The 15770-nt window shown below is 39.2% G+C and overlaps 2 protein-coding genes across 4 annotated transcripts in view; both read right to left on the bottom strand.

Annotated features, from left to right (window-relative positions):
• The window catches only part of PLEKHG3 (pleckstrin homology and RhoGEF domain containing G3), a 95843-nt gene extending 93480 nt beyond the window's left edge, over positions 1-2363 (bottom strand). For all 3 annotated transcript variants that reach the window (XM_072428526.1, XM_072428528.1, XM_072428529.1), the window contains exon 1: positions 2280-2363. The gene's annotated coding sequence lies outside the window, so the exon portion shown is untranslated. The remainder of the gene's footprint in view (positions 1-2279) is intronic.
• An 8588-nt stretch (positions 2364-10951) lies between these two features.
• Positions 10952-14480, bottom strand: LOC140342392 (natterin-4-like). The gene is made up of 3 exons (XM_072428552.1): positions 14376-14480; positions 13476-13587; positions 10952-12255 (listed from the first exon to the last, which is right to left on the bottom strand). The coding sequence occupies exons 2-3, from the start codon at positions 13585-13587 to the stop codon at positions 11156-11158; spliced, it is 1212 nt and encodes a 403-aa protein (XP_072284653.1). The 5' UTR covers positions 14376-14480; the 3' UTR covers positions 10952-11155.
• Positions 14481-15770: the final 1290 nt, after the last annotated feature.

Raw genomic sequence — 15770 nt, 5'->3', positions numbered from 1 at the left:
GATATAGTCGTACTGCACAGGTATCATGAGTTGTGTTCTCCCATAAGAATGGATATAGTTGTACTGCCCATGTACCATGATTATAGCCCACCCATAAGAATAGATACAAACGTATTGCATATATACCATGGGTTTGAAGCCTATTTTGAACTGATACAAGATCCCCATGATAATGATGGGCTCCATTTATCATTTGACAGTAGTTTTCCCTAAAAAAAAATCCAATTTCACCCCCAGGAATTCCGCCAGCATTTTAATAGAAATATGATATTTCCAAATACATTCAACTGCAGCAAGCTTTTTTAGGACAATTCAGCCACCCCTGGGGGAATCTGACCACTCTACTAATGAGTAAGCTTAGCCTGGCCACTTTCACATATTGGGCCTGATTTATTAAAGCTCTCAAAGGCTGGAGATGATACACTATTTGTTTGTAAATGTTTTCAATCCTGGACCAGCTCCATTCCAGGTTTGCTGGATCACCCAGCTTCACTGATGACAGTGTATTCTCTCTAGCCATGGACAGCTTTAATAAATCAGGCCCAATATGTAAAGTGGAGGAGTAGAATGGAATGCAGGAGCTTCTTGCTGGCTTATCAGGAAGAACGGAATAATCATGATGGGGTTTCTAAGTATCCAATTTGACTATCTCCTCTCACAGCCACCCACAGACAGACATTAGATGATCACCATTCATGTATGACTGTCATCTGATGTACTTTTGGGCTCTCTGACACATGGTATGTGAACATGCTTCATCTCCAATAAATAGCCAAAAACTATATTACAATGTAAGTAAAGTAAAATCAACATTAGGATATAGGACCTAGCATCATTGCTCAAGGAACCCTAAGCAACCTGTGAAGGAACCCTAGTTGAGAAACACTGTTGGCTGTTCATGCCAGCTCAAAGATGGCACAGTAAATCCTGGCACCTGTGCTCATTTCACACTGGTGAGCACATCCATCTTCTGACTTGCCACATAATTACCATATTGAAGTCTGATCACTAGAGCAGCAAAGTGGCTCAGTGGTTAGCACTCTGGCCTTTGCAAGCGCTAGGTCCTAGGATCAAATCTCAACCAGGGCACTATCTACATGGAGTTTGCAGGTTCCCCGTGCCTGTGTGGGTTTCCTCCCACATTCCAAAAAACATCAGGTAGGTTGACAAACAAATTGGCCCTAAACTGTATTAAAGACATATGACTATGGTAGAGACATTAGATTGTGAGCCCATGTAAGGGAAAGCTAGTGAGATGACTATGGGCTTGTACAGTGCTGCATAATATGTTGGTGCTATATAAATACTGTGTAATAATATAAGAGAAGAGGAGACCAAGGAAATTCTTCCATCCACCTGCAGCTGACTGATATCATCTCAGCTTAGATAAAGTTTGGAGTTCACAGAATTATGTTTTACATACAATTATAAACATTCTGCTATACTATCAAATGATTATGACACACTGATTGTAATCATTATATTATAATTATTATTTTATCTATTTATTCTATCACCCTGTAATCATTATGTTATTACTTTATCCATTTATTCTATCACCCTGTGATCATTATATATTATTACTTTATCCATTTATTCTATCACCCTGTGATAATTATATATTATTACTTTATCCATTTATTCTATCACCCTGTGATCATTATATTATTACTTTATCCATTTCTTCTATCACCCTGTGGTATATTATTATTTTACCTATTTCTTCTAAGTTTCAATCTGTGAGCGGGGCTAGGAAGCAGGCAGGAGTTTTGTAGGAGATATTTGGGAATTATTTTCTCCCATCACAAGCTGGGGTTCTCAGGATTTCAAAGTGAATCTGAACTATGACCCAAACCTGGATCCTGTGTATGTTCCTTTTATGTTTTTATTTTCTGATTAATGAGTACCTTTACAATATTGCATAGACAATGCATGTCTGGTGAACACACATTAAAGTTATGTATTAAATGAACAGAACAAAAGGAAACTTTCTGATAGGGGTTAGATAGCAACAACCTCACATTACTCTCTGTAGAGTTTGACCTAAAATCAAGGAGCTTGTGATTGACAGCCCTTCAATAAATCCATCACACATCCCAATAACTTATAATACAAAGCCAATTTACCAGCAAATTCCAATACATCAGAGCATCTGCATGCAATGTGAGCAGCACAATATGTTTCCTGCAAGTTTGCAAAGTGACACAATGGCAGAATGTGTAGAATGTGTTCACATCCTGCCATAACACAGCATACCGGGCTAGCAGAGCCTTACTCACCGTACACATCCCCGCCACCGATCCTTCTACCGACACCGCACCCACAGCACGAGTCTCCCTGCCACATGTGGCCACACCTACACTGGGCGGGACCTTCTGTGTGACCACACCTACTTGTATTACTGCTCGTGTAAATATTCTCCGGAAATCACGCCCCTTACCAGTCAATCAATGTGGTTTAAAACAAACCCCGCCCACTGGCACATTCCAGGAGCAGCATCCTCACAGATACAGAGGGAAGAGCTGCTTGTGTGCTGAGCACAGCCTGCTGCATGACTTCTATTTTATATCAATAATACAAAGTAATGTTTTGTAACAATAAACATGAAAGTTCCTGTGCTAACCTTAATAATTTCAGACTTGCATGAATTGCAGCTAGTGACCACTACTGTCATTGTTTATTCACACTGCATAATATTATTATTTTTATTGCTAATATTATTATTATTAGTAGTAGTAGTAGTAGTATTATTAATAAACAGGATTTATATAGCACCAACATATTACGCAGCGCTGTACATTAAATAGGGGTTGCAAATGACCGAAACAGACAATGACACAGAAGGAGAGGACCCTGCCCTGAAGAGCTTACAATCTAGGGGTGTTGAGGTGTGTTGTACATGAAAAAAGGCATTCAAAATTTCGGCAGTGTTCTGCACAATTAAGAAAGTTTAGGTTTAAATCCAGTTGACGACATAGCCAACAGTGGGTCCCAGTGCAGATCCAACTTGGGGCCATTCTGCTGAACTGACTTTGAGCCCCTGTTCTCTCAGCCAATAGGGCACCTCCCCTTGCTGCAGGATCCTGGGACACCTATGTCACATATCCTCTGAGGCTCCTGGCTGCTCCTTATGCACATGCCTAAAAACAGGGATGCGCAGAAAGGGCATTTTCCTACACTGAGGGGAAAGAGATGCCGATTTCAGGCATCCGCAGTGAGATTGGCACTCGTTTTTTTCCCATTTTGAGCAGGCTACGTCACCCGATCACAGTGGGAGATTTGGTGATGTAGTAAGAAGAAAGTAGAAGAAGGCTGGCGATGGATGGTGGCGTAGAGCACCTCCTCTGCGCCGGGATGAAGGAGAATTTTAGGATTGCATGGAACCCTCAAGGTTTTGTTTAGTTCTGCTTTAAGGTTGTTCAGAACAGTGGTCGCCAACTTTTCGGACTGAAGAACTACTAAATTTTCTGGACCGCGCATGCGCCAGGAGCCATGTGTCACTCAAAGGGGAAGAAACTTCCCCTTTAGTGATGTCATGATACCAGAACCCACCCATTCTCCCATCACAGGTCTGAGTGAGTGGGCCCAGAGACAGAACCCACCTCCTTGAGCCTGCAATGTCTCCAGGGGACATGGTCTGCATCTCGGGTCGGTGCATCCCCCAACGGGCTTTTACTCCTAACCCCGCTCGGCGGTGCGGACCACCCAAATTGTCTTGTGGACCAGTCCATCTTGAACATCCAGCAGTCCATTGAGGTTTTACTTCTGGAGGTTAGGGGTATCTGTTGATCATCATGGCAAACTGCTGTCTGTGGGTACTTACGGTGGATAGGTCTTACCAATATTTCCTGAAACCTCTCCATGGTGGTGGTTTTTCTGCAATGTTCTGATCATCTGTATGGGTGGCAGAGCTGTAATCATTAGCAGATAAATACTTGCTAACAATGGTGAAAAATGGAAAAGAAGCTTAAAAGTACTTCCTTCTAAAGACAAATGTTGGCTTTGCTCTACTTTTTTGGAAATGAGTTCTGGCATTTGTGCCTTAAAGGGTGGATCCAAGAGGTTGGCCACACAGGTGATTAGTGTTTTGAATGTGATGGATGCAAAAGTCATTTTTAGGCAATGCAACATAAAGACAATTTGAAGACATTTATGTGGATCAGTCTGCCCCTGAGTATAGATTTTAATGTGTGTCAGACAGCACATCTATGTCCTCTGACTGCTACCCTAATCCATGGGTAATGGCTGGGGGTTTGTAACACAGGTTGACATCTGGCAATCTCTGGACCTATGGTGCGTTGGCTTTTTGAAAATTCCGGATTTTTTTTCTTACTCACCTTCACGCACAGGCCAGCCTTTCTCTCGCAGCACCACGGATATCTGGCACAGTTCCAGGGAGCTGGCAGCGGGGACGTTTAAACGTGTATTTAGTTTAGCAAGCAAGCTAACAGCTGTTTCTGCAGAACAACAGCATGAAAAGATTAGTGGCCAAACAGTGTACTGCAGTCCCTGTATTGAAAATGCGATCAGAAATTCATGCCAGGAAACTGAAGGATCCGGATTATCGAAGGACAGATTTTCGATTTTTATCAACCTGTATATGGAACATCCCAGACCTTCACCTTTTTCTGATTTTTTTCTGAACCAACATATGTCTCGTCCTCCACTCATTTTTCACATTCCACCTGATTCCAAGGGTTGAAGACAAAAAAAAAAAGGAGTGGGAAAGACCTTCCTCCTCCTCCTCCTCCTCCATTGTCCTCCTCCTTCTATGACTCCAGCTATTTGCTTCACTGGTATTTGTTTGAGCATGCAGATAATAGGGATGGTGTCACAGATGACTGGCACTTTTTTGTTACCTAATCAAAGTGGGTTAAAATGGCACAGACATTCTGGATTTGTAGCCAAGAACACAAACTCCACAGAGCATCTGAGACACATAAATACCATCACATATACCCTTTTGGATTTCTGTCCCTGTAGCCAATAAAACATGAAAGTGCAACACAAAAAAAAAATTACAACTCAGCCTTGTTTTAGGTATTTTGGTTGGGCCCTGCAGGTCCCATACCGGCTACATACAGTATGGGATATTAAAAAAATATTTTTTAAAAAATGTACTGAGAAACAGCATATGCCACAAAGTCACAGAAGGTAGGCATGTTCACCATATGTCAGCAGCTGCAGTGCCAGCAGCCGTTCAATACTCCTGATGAGTCATGGCTGAACATGGGGGATAGTTTGGGTTGTATTTTTTTTCCACTTAAAAAGATGTGACATTGAAGTTGGTTGCCTTTACAATGAAAAAGGGAGCAGGGCAAGCCAGCAGTTGTGTTCTCAAGGAGAAGTTTGTCTTTTACAGAACCGAGTAAGGGTTCTTATTATAGTTAATCATGCACATGGTGCCCAAGTTGCAAATGATCTTGCCCAGTATTAAATGTTGCTGACAGACATTGCAAATGGCAATTGTTTTGTCAGAAGGTGAGTTATGAAAAAATGCCCAGGGGGCAGAGGTCCTGTGAACAAGGAGCTGCAGCTGTTCCTGTATATGTCTGCTGACAGATAGGAACAGGCTGATGACCATTTACATGGGATGTGGTGGGTTTGTTGAGCACCCTACTCTTTATTCCAGGAGCTTTTTATCTTCTCCTCCTGTCTGTGGCTCTGTTGCTCCATACCTTCAACCCATGGATTGAATTGATGGGTCATGCATGTCCTCATCCTGACTAGACTCAATCTTATTGTAAGTGTCAAGGGTTGGCACCTTTCTCTTTGTAAGCCTTTGCACCCACTTGGCCTAAAAAAAGAAATCACTACATAATCCCACTTGGACTTGGATGGTCCTACTTATTATCCTCAAAAAAAAATAAAGGTTTGGGCATGGGTGCATGGAATGTACTCCCTCTGTTTGGTTATTTAGTTCTCCATCAACAGGTCTGGGATGGAATGCCAAAAATAATTCTTCAGACTGCTTGCAGTGGACTGATTCAGAGTGTGTGGGACTTGTCATGGAAGGAAGTAAAAGTCCATTAGTGGCTCATTGGAAATTAATTGATTTGTGTCTGGAAGGAGGAGTAAGGGAGGTCATTTGAATTGATCTCTGCTGAGTCTTTCACTCAGGAATGGAATCTTTAATCTTCTAAAAGTGAAAAATTATTTATATATATATATATATATATATATATATATATATATATATATATATATATATATATATATATATATATATATATATATATACCGGTCCTACCATGTTAATATGCATTTTATGCACATTTACAAGCTTTCTAAAGCTTGCCTTCTCTTATAATCGCCTATGACACGCTTTACCGCGATTTGCCGCAATTTTGCATTTATAAGAGTTAACATTTTAACCTTTTCAGGGAATGAGTACAGGAGTTCATAAAACCCCTTACTCATTCCTTGAAAGGGTTAAACATAGATGTAAAAATAGGACAAGACTTTAATGTTAATATATTTTAATAGATGTGTGGATTTTGTGTTAATTGTGTTTAACGTATAGGCTATCCCACAATAAAAAGGATGATTCCCACGGCTGCATTCATGCCATGAGCACAGCTGTGGGACTCCTGGCAGTGTGTGATCTCAGGGCACTAGGTGTTAAATGACTACAAGGCTCTCCATTCACCTCTAGTGCAGGATGGCTGAAAAATAGAAAACCCTGATGACACTTGTAATCATTTTTATTATAATATTTGTAGACCCAGTCTTATAGATATTAACCACGTTTCTGCTGCTCAGGCCCCTAACTCCCTAAATATGCTGTCTCTCAGCAAAGTTCAACTATATTTCACCACACTGGTATTATTCCAGCGCTTTCTAGGATGCAACATTCAGAGTCTGGCTCTGTGTGTAGGAAAAAGCTGAGAGAAGTCTGGAAGTAAGGCCCAAAGCCAACAAATCTGCTTCAGCAGGGCTTGTTATCCAATCAGTCAGCCCAAGCAACTTTAGCACCCCCTCCTGGTCAAAAAGGAAATCACTCCAAAATGTACAATTTATTTTAAAGTGTACCTAAACTCAGAAATTTCACTTCGCATAAAAGGGTAGACAACCCTTTTATGTTAAGTAAAAATTCTGTTGTTTGTTTTTTTTAAGTGCACGTTTTTGCACGTCCTATATCACACATCCCAGGAGGCTTTGGGTGCTCCTTCTGCGCATGCCCTAATATCGCCATGCACAGTGAGATTGACAAGTTTTTTTTTTCCAAGCTACGCCACCCGATCTCGCGCCTGGGTCAGGTGACAAGGAAAGAAAAATCCAGAAAAGAAGGCGGAGATTGTGGCAACCTGGTAGATGCCGGGATGACGCAGGACACGATGGAAGATCTCTGGATGGATCGGACTGCCCTGCAGGACTGAAGGTAAGTGTTTTGTTTTTTGTTTTTTTTTGTTTTAGGCACTTTTGAGTTTACTTCCTCTTTAAGTCACACTTTTTTATTTAGACTTTCAAGGTTGACTGGGATGCACAGGTCAGCTTTTCAGAAGATTTGATGTTTAAAGAAAACGACACAAAAATGTTATTACTCTACTTGGATTGGGAATCTCAAATCTTCACAACAAAATGAAGATTGAAAAATCTCCCTTTAGGAGTAAATACACATGATATGTTGTTTGCAGCCAATTTATTTTCTCCTTTGGCCTGGCTTCAGTAACCAGTAGAATTTAAAATTTTCAGTGTAGTTCCGAATGGACAATTAAATAACTAGGTTTTAAATCTAAAAAGATTTTCTTTGCTTTACTACACTTTTTTTTATAGTATTACAAATGGTATAACATAAATAAATTACAACAAATGTGTTTAAGTAACTGTAAAGTTGTTTAAGAGAATATATATATATATATATATATATATATATATTTTCATATAAAATATTCATATATATTAGGTGTACAGACCCTCTTCACTTTTTTCTATTTTGTTATGTTGCAGCCCATTTATTTAAAAAACAAAAAACAAAATGAAATATCACATTTACATTAAAACATAAACTCAGGTGCCTCCCATTTCTCTTGATCGCTGCTGAGATGTGTCCACTTAATTGGAATTTCTACACCAATTAAATTGATTGGATATAAACTGGAAAGGCACACACATCTCTATAGAATCCCTCATAAGGCTCTATTTATAAATGATTCCCTCTATAAATGGATTTCAGTGCTGAAGGATTATATATTTTTTTCTGCCCTGTATTGCACCAGAGGCTCTATAGAAGAAATTCTTGGTGGATCTGGTTGTCCTGCCATGATAGAAAGTGAAGGAAGCTCTTTCAGACAGCAACACTGACAGAAATAAAAATGTTTTTTTTTTTTTTTAAATTAGGAATGGGAGTGTTAGAATCTTTATCAGCATTTTATTGATTGTTTTTATTGTATTAGATTATATCTCATCAGCTTCTAGAGTTCAGGTCCTCTTTAACAATGCATCAACTCCATACACTTTCATGTCTGTTTATCAATATTTTCACCTAAGTTTTATGAAATCCCCATCAAAAATGCACCCAGTTTAAAAGAATTTAATGTGAAAAAGTGTGAATCTATGGTCAAAATTAAATATTGTGTGAAAACCACAACAGACAGACCCATTAGGTCACCAATAAAAACTGCATATCCAGCTCTAAACTACTAAATACAATAATGAAACCTGGGCGTGACCTTCCGTCACCAATGCATGCTGCCTTCAGTTTTTAGTGCAGCAATACTGCATATAGTAGAAACTAAGTTTACCTAAAATTAGACTGAAAAAATGACAATATATCACTATACAGTATCATTATCAGTGTCTGTATATATTGAACTGTAATCCTGTACCATAAGATACTGTATATGAACTGTACCAGTTTGCAAGGACTTCCAACTTCCACATGTGCAGCCATATATTTGTATTGAATATAGCTTTCCAGCTAGGTGTAAGTGATAGCGTGAGCAAGAGACATTACTGTACACCTCGGCTATTAAATTGCCTGCATTGAGAGGTGCACTCCAAAGACCAATTCACTCGTTATACTTAACACCTATTATTTACACATTATGACAAACCTAATGATTAATAATGTACAGTAGTCAATACTCAACAAATAGCTTCAAGCTTGGGGTAAAGGAAAGGTGTTGCCCCCCCTAACTAAAATAATTGTTAGTTATAAAACAAGTTAAATTTCCTTTTAGTTGAAACCTAAATCTGTGGGCCCATAACATGACCAGCTACTCATCTTCTATCTTCTTGCCTGCAGAGAGGTAGGGTATTTTTTAGGTGATCATGTCAAATAAGTCACACATATTCTCTGCCCAGGGGTCCTTTTTTATCTGTTGCTGAGCCAACAATTTGTCCTAACATTGTTTTTCCTGCTTTACAAACTGTTCACCCAACTAGTCGAGGTTTCATCCTTAACCCTTTAAGAGACTGTTGACTTGCTGCCTAAAACAGTGGTCACCAACTGGTGATCTGCAAGAAACTTTTGGTGGTATGCGACTCTGGCCGGTGTGCTCCCAATAGGGGTCAGGAGAAGGACCCCGCTGGGGGGGCGCACTGGCCAGAGCCACGGACCATGTCCTCCATATGGATTGCAGGGTTGGGGGGGTTGTGTTGCAGGCTCAGACCTGTGGTGGGAGAGTGGGTGGGTTCTGGCATCATGACGTCACTCTGGGGGATGTTTCTTCCCCCTTTAAGTGACACACGGCTCCCCGTGCATGCGCAGTCCGGAGTCTGTGAATTTAGTGGTCTGTGACATCTAAAAGGTTGGCGACCACTGGCCTTGTATATCCCACCACTTGACAGGTGCCATTAATAATCTATTTTATTCACTTCACCTATTAGAGGTTTCAATGTTTAGGCTAATCAGTTTATATGATTTTTATATGTTATGCCCAGTTGCTCTTGGTCTCCTCCATCCTATGTAAACCTTGATGAAGATAAGATAGTCCAGTCTAAGGAGGGCTAGTAGACCACAGATCCAGAGGACAAAGGAGATTACACGGGGTCTTCAAAATTAGAACTCCCTAGAAAGGCCAAAAGGAATATATCCCTCAGGGATAAATTCTTAATACCACTTTGGTGGTTGCCCAGCCATTAGAGCATATATATGTAGAGGGAAAGTGAAAAGAATGGCTTTTAAGGGCAAGCTAGTATTTCAATTCTTTAAAATCCTTCATTATAAACCAAGTCATGAAAAATTATACAAATAATACACAGAACCAAAATATGAATAAGTATTAGAACCACCTAACTAATAAACCATGGGGCATATTTATGAAACAGTAATTATGACTTCCACTATACGTCCCTATATGTCCCTGGTTCAAAAGTCAGCCAATATTCTATTTGCATAGAGTTTATATGTTATCTTTGTGTTTACGTGGGTTTAATCTTGGCGTTCTGGTTTTATCCCAAAAACATGCTGTTATTGGTTTCCCCCCAAATAGGCTTTAGGCTTTGTTAATGATATATGACTACAGTGTGGACATTGTGAGCTAAATCAGTGGACCTCAACCTTTTTCGGGCCTACAGACCACTAAACTTAAGTTCATTCAAAGGGAAAGAAACTTCCCCCATACTGAAGTCATGATGCCAGAACCCACTCCCTCTCCCATCACAGGTTTGAACCTGCGAAGGGAGAGCGGGCAATTTGTGTCCAGATACACAACCTGCCCACTGCTCAGAGCCTGAAATCCCTATGGGAGACATGCTTCGCAACTCTGGATGGTGAGCGCCCCCCAGCGGAGTCTTTCTTCTGACCCTTGGGGGGCACACTGTCCAGAGCTGCGGACCACCAACATTTTCTCGCAGACCCCAGGTTGGCGAAAGCTGAGCTAAACATCATTGTGTTTTTAAAGATCATGAATAAATATGCCCTATATTATGTTTCTGAACAGCAGTAGAAGATAAAAATCCTATAACAGAGATTATTGTTACTAATAAGTCCAAGGTAAAGTCCAAGTAAACCAATCCAGATAAATTTATTTAACATGAATACACAAACATTTCAATCTAAGAACTATACATGACTGTACAGCAAAAATTTACACAGGATATATTTAAACTTGAAATATCAGATGAGCCACAATTACATTTTGGTTACAATTGGATTTCATTTCAAATTCACAATAAAGTTTCCTATGATGTTCCCGTAGTTTGGACATTTTTAACATGGTGGAACATTGATTATGCGCTTGCATGGCCTTGCAAAAATAACCACATCGTCTGTCTGTAAATTATTAAATGTACCTTGGGTACTGACTGAACGTCTTTGTCCATTGTTGTAGCTGCGGGACAGAGTAGCTGAGAAAGGCATCCTCACATGTAAGTTTCTTCCCTGCAGTACAACCTCACACTCATGATTTGGTTTCACAGTAAGCTGCAGACTGTAAGAATGTTGCCTAGATTGTATGTATGGATATCCTTCTTTCCAATCAAAACTGGGCATACTAGAGTAGCTTACTGAACTTCCTGTGAATACAGGCATATTGCCAGAAAAAGATGTTATTACATCTCTATTTGTTGGGCGTCCGATGTCCCAGTACTTACTGATCTGTGTGGTTTCGATCAGACTAACAGTTGTACTCAGTGTATTGCAGCCTCTGTTCATCACTAGCTTTGAGCCTAAGATAGCATTATAATCCTCAACATAGGCTAACCTACTTGTGTCATATGTCATACTGGTTATTGTTTGTGAGTGGTAGTCTGGGTACAAGCGAAGGACTTCATAGCTATCATAAAAATATTCTTTGCCATTATAAGGCAAAGAAAGAACACCATGAGATGGTAAAACTTTACCCAACCCATATTCATTTTTTCCTACATACATATTTTGGCACCTTTGAATAGCATTAGAAGGGACTGAACCTCCGCTATGCCTTTGCCATTCTAAAACCTCGAAATTCTGCTCATTTACAAGTATTTTAAAGGAGGACGAACGGTATTCCTGGTCAGCATTAGAATAGTAACAGTAAGCACCTTTAGAAGAGGTGTAGAACCCAGTAGCACAATTTGAGACAGAGCAAATATAATCAGTGCGCTTTGTATACTGAATGCTTGTGGAAACTGCACCACTAGGAAGAGAGCCTGACCAGTCTACCCATTTCAGATTCTCATAGCCGCTAAATACAGTTTGACGAACATCAAACACAGCCGTTCCCTCTTCCTTCTCCTCAACTGCTTCCTTTTCAGGAATTGTGATTTTTGAAAGATCTATATTGTAGCGGTCCGCAGCAAAGGGGGCACCTCCACCATCATTTGGTTTTTCTGGAAATGTGAAAGAACAAAATTAATATTTGTCATTAATATGTTCATAAAGCTAAAGTTCAGTGTCAAATTAATCAAGCAGCATCCAATTTATCGATTTTTTGCAAATAAAACATACAGTAAGCCTTAGATTGAATTTTGCTATGTCTTAATTCTCTAAACTCATTACAATCTGACTGTTGAATCTTTGGACAAAATCAGAAGGTTATACCTTTTCATCTTCAATCAATTTATATTCAATCAGAGAGGCCTTTGCACTAGATAGCTGTTATTAGATTGTGCTATTAGACTGTAACATTTTCTATGTAACATGCACTATGGGGTTTATTTGGTTAACTACCCAAAAAGTTTGTTTCCTGTATTCTAATTGATGAGCAGTTCATGTTACAGAGGGGCCTTAATGTATCTGTACACCTCACACAAGATTATACTGATGATCACCCCCCTCAAAATTGTGACAAATAAGGGCCCTGACTGTATATACAAATCTATGTTATACACACAGAGCTCCCTCACACAGGCCACCTGTCTGTGTCTCCAAACAGAGCTCTCTCACACAGACCCCTGTCTGTGTCTCCAAACAGAGCTCAACTCACACAGTCCACCTGTCTGTGTCTCCAAACAGAGCTCTCTCACACAGACCCCTGTCTGTGTCTCCAAAGAGAGCTTTCCCACACAGACCCCTGTCTGTCTCTCCAAACAGAGCTCCCTCACACGCAACCCCTGTCTGTGTCTCCAGAGCTGAACTCCTGACTGAGCTCCTGGCTCTATGTTATATCCCCACCATCAGTTCTTCTTTATTAATTATCTCACAGGTGAAAGTCTTCCACCTGCTACTTCACATAGGAATCCTGGGCAAATATATCTCCCTTCCACCTCCAATCCTGCCTTGGTGTCACAATATATATATATATATATATATATATATATATATACATCCATATCATATAAGGTACTTGGCATTTCATATATGGCCTCAATTTAAATGATCAAATGATTCACATATTCTTTAAAATGGTACAGTATGGTAATTTTTTTAAATAATAACTGTACTGTTTAAAAAATAGGTTATTAAATTACCTTTCATCCATACTGAATATATTATCTAATTTTTTATACACTTTATAAGTATCAAGTAATATGAGTTATACTCTATTTGGATACCTATTAATATATGTTTCTCATTTGTACAGCATGTAGAAAGCTATTGTACTAGTTACCTGGTGTTTCCTTGATTTCTGGTTTTTCATCACTTGGTGGAATAGTTAGTGAATCAGCCAATGCTAGAGCCCAGCTGATGGCTATAAAGATGCACAGCAAATTATTCTTCATCTGTGGGTGGGAACAAACATAATATACCAAATTTTAAAACTGTTCATGTGTTACATTTGGACATTTCTGTATTTCTTATGACATTTCTTATGTATTTTTATCTTGCAAAAAATGTTATTACTATCACCAGCAATAGTTTGTTAAAAGGGGTTCATTGACTTACTTGAAACTTGTATATTGTGTCTGATTGCTACTGGACACACAGTGCCCTGCTTAAGAAGATGTAGTAGACCAAAACTGTGTCCTGTAGTGGTGTATAGGTCAGCAGGAAGAACCATTATGTATAAATTATCAACTATAATGGATGGGCTACCACAAAACACCTTCAGAAATCTTGTGGAATCTGACTTGAATACTCAGAGCTGTCTTGGCTGCACAATGGGTATCTACATAATATTAGGCAGTTGGCTTTAGTGTTTTGACTGATCAGTGATTATTATGCTTTAGATGTCATAAACCTAGACGATGAAGCATCTCCAGACAAAGCATTTTATACAACTATAAGGGATATTGTCAGAAATACAAACTTGCCAGGATTCTTGCCTTTTTGTTTGATACTGTCTGCACCCCTCACAAAGATCCCCACAAAGACTAAAGAATCATCTCTGAAAGCCTGGCAAGGATTCAAAATATGTCTTACTCCCCTACAAAGTTTTAGCTGGAGGTGTGTGTAAAAAAAGAACCTGTGTTCATTTTGGAGTACCCAGTCCAGTAACCATGTATAAAGAAATATACAAAAAAGTGAACATTCTACTTTACAAAATCAACCAGAATAAATATAGTCTTACCTTCTAGGGTGAATGGAACAGATGGCAAACAGCTCTGGAGATTTCTCTGCTTAAACCCACTGAAAGTGGGCTCCTTATATATAAAACAACTGACAAGTTTATGAATCACAAAATGCTGACGCTATTAAAATAAATGCCAGGAGCATTTAAGAAATTCATATATTTCCTTATTCTTATCTCACTAATAAAAATGTTATTGACATGATCCTCACTGTTCTAGGTGTAATAGTGGCAAATAAATGTTATCAGTTGTATACCGGCTTTTTGATTTAATGTTGTGCAATTTTATTTAATAAAACATTTCCTCTTCAGGAAGCTTTCATAATTTTTTAATTGTTGTATATACACTCAAAGGATACTTTATTAGGTACACCTTGCTAGTACTGAATCGGACCCACTTTGCCTTCAGAACTGCCATAATTCTTCATTGCATATATTCAAAAAAGTGCTGAAACCAATTCTCATTGATTCTATATGGACATCATAACATTATGCATTAGATGCAGAATTATCAGAGACTTGGATTGAATTATGGTGACTGCAGATGCCATTTGAGTACAGTGAATTAATTTTCATGTTCAAAAACATTTGAACTTTGCGAGTTATCCTTCTGGCATAACTATTAGAAGATGGGAACACTGCTGTCATAAAGGGATAAACATGATCAGCAACAATACTAGGGTAGGCGAGTTGGTACTAAGGGGTCCAAATGGGCAAGAAAAATGATCCAATAGGTTTTCTGCTATTGGAGCCCATCTCATGTAACCTCCCATTCCCTTCATTTCTTTCCGGTTTTATATGTCTAAAAGCGGTACATTGTTTTTCATGAAAATTTATTTTACAGTATAACATATTAGTATGAGTATAATAAAGTTTGAAACACAACATCATGTAAAAATAATAAGTTGAATAAATTAAAAAATAAATTAAAAAAAAAATACATATTATACTCATACTATTATATATACTGTAAAATAAACATTCTTGAAAACAATGTACTGCTTTTACACATATAAATCCAATGTATTGCATTCAATACAGTTATTTTGTATTTAATGCAATACAAATGGATTTTGAATGCCACCGCCCCCCCAACCCCCGGAAACGTACACACGCACCGACGTCACCGAGAACTCCCTGGTGACTCATCGGGTGCAGAAGCCAGCCGGAGGAAGAAGGAAGAAGACAGAGATCGTGGCGATGGATGGCGCGGGACGCCGGCGGATCAGGTAAGGCTGTATTTACTATTACTTCCCATAGGTTTACCCACCCCGAGTGTGACTCGGAGTTACCGCTTTCAGCAACTTTTTTCTACCCCGAGTCACACTTAAGGGACAACATGTTGTGCATTCAGAGATGCTCTTTTAGGTACCTTGGTTGTAGCAAGTGGTTACT

This window comes from Pyxicephalus adspersus, chromosome 12, assembly GCF_032062135.1.
Source record: "Pyxicephalus adspersus chromosome 12, UCB_Pads_2.0, whole genome shotgun sequence".
NCBI lineage: Eukaryota > Metazoa > Chordata > Amphibia > Anura > Pyxicephalidae > Pyxicephalus > Pyxicephalus adspersus.
The sequence above is the reverse complement of the archived record's forward strand: the minus strand, read 5'-3'. Positions and strand labels throughout refer to the sequence as shown.

What these genes read in the sequence shown, in the direction of transcription:
- LOC140342392 (XM_072428552.1), bottom strand. Translation starts at nt 13,587, where the DNA reads ATGAAGAATAATTTGCTGTGCATCTTTATAGCCATCAGCTGGGCTCTA. An exon ending in AGAAATCAAGGAAACACCAG is followed by an intron (nt 12,256 to 13,475) that starts GTAACTAGTACA and finishes TCACATTTCCAG; the next exon opens with AAAAACCAAATGATGGTGGA.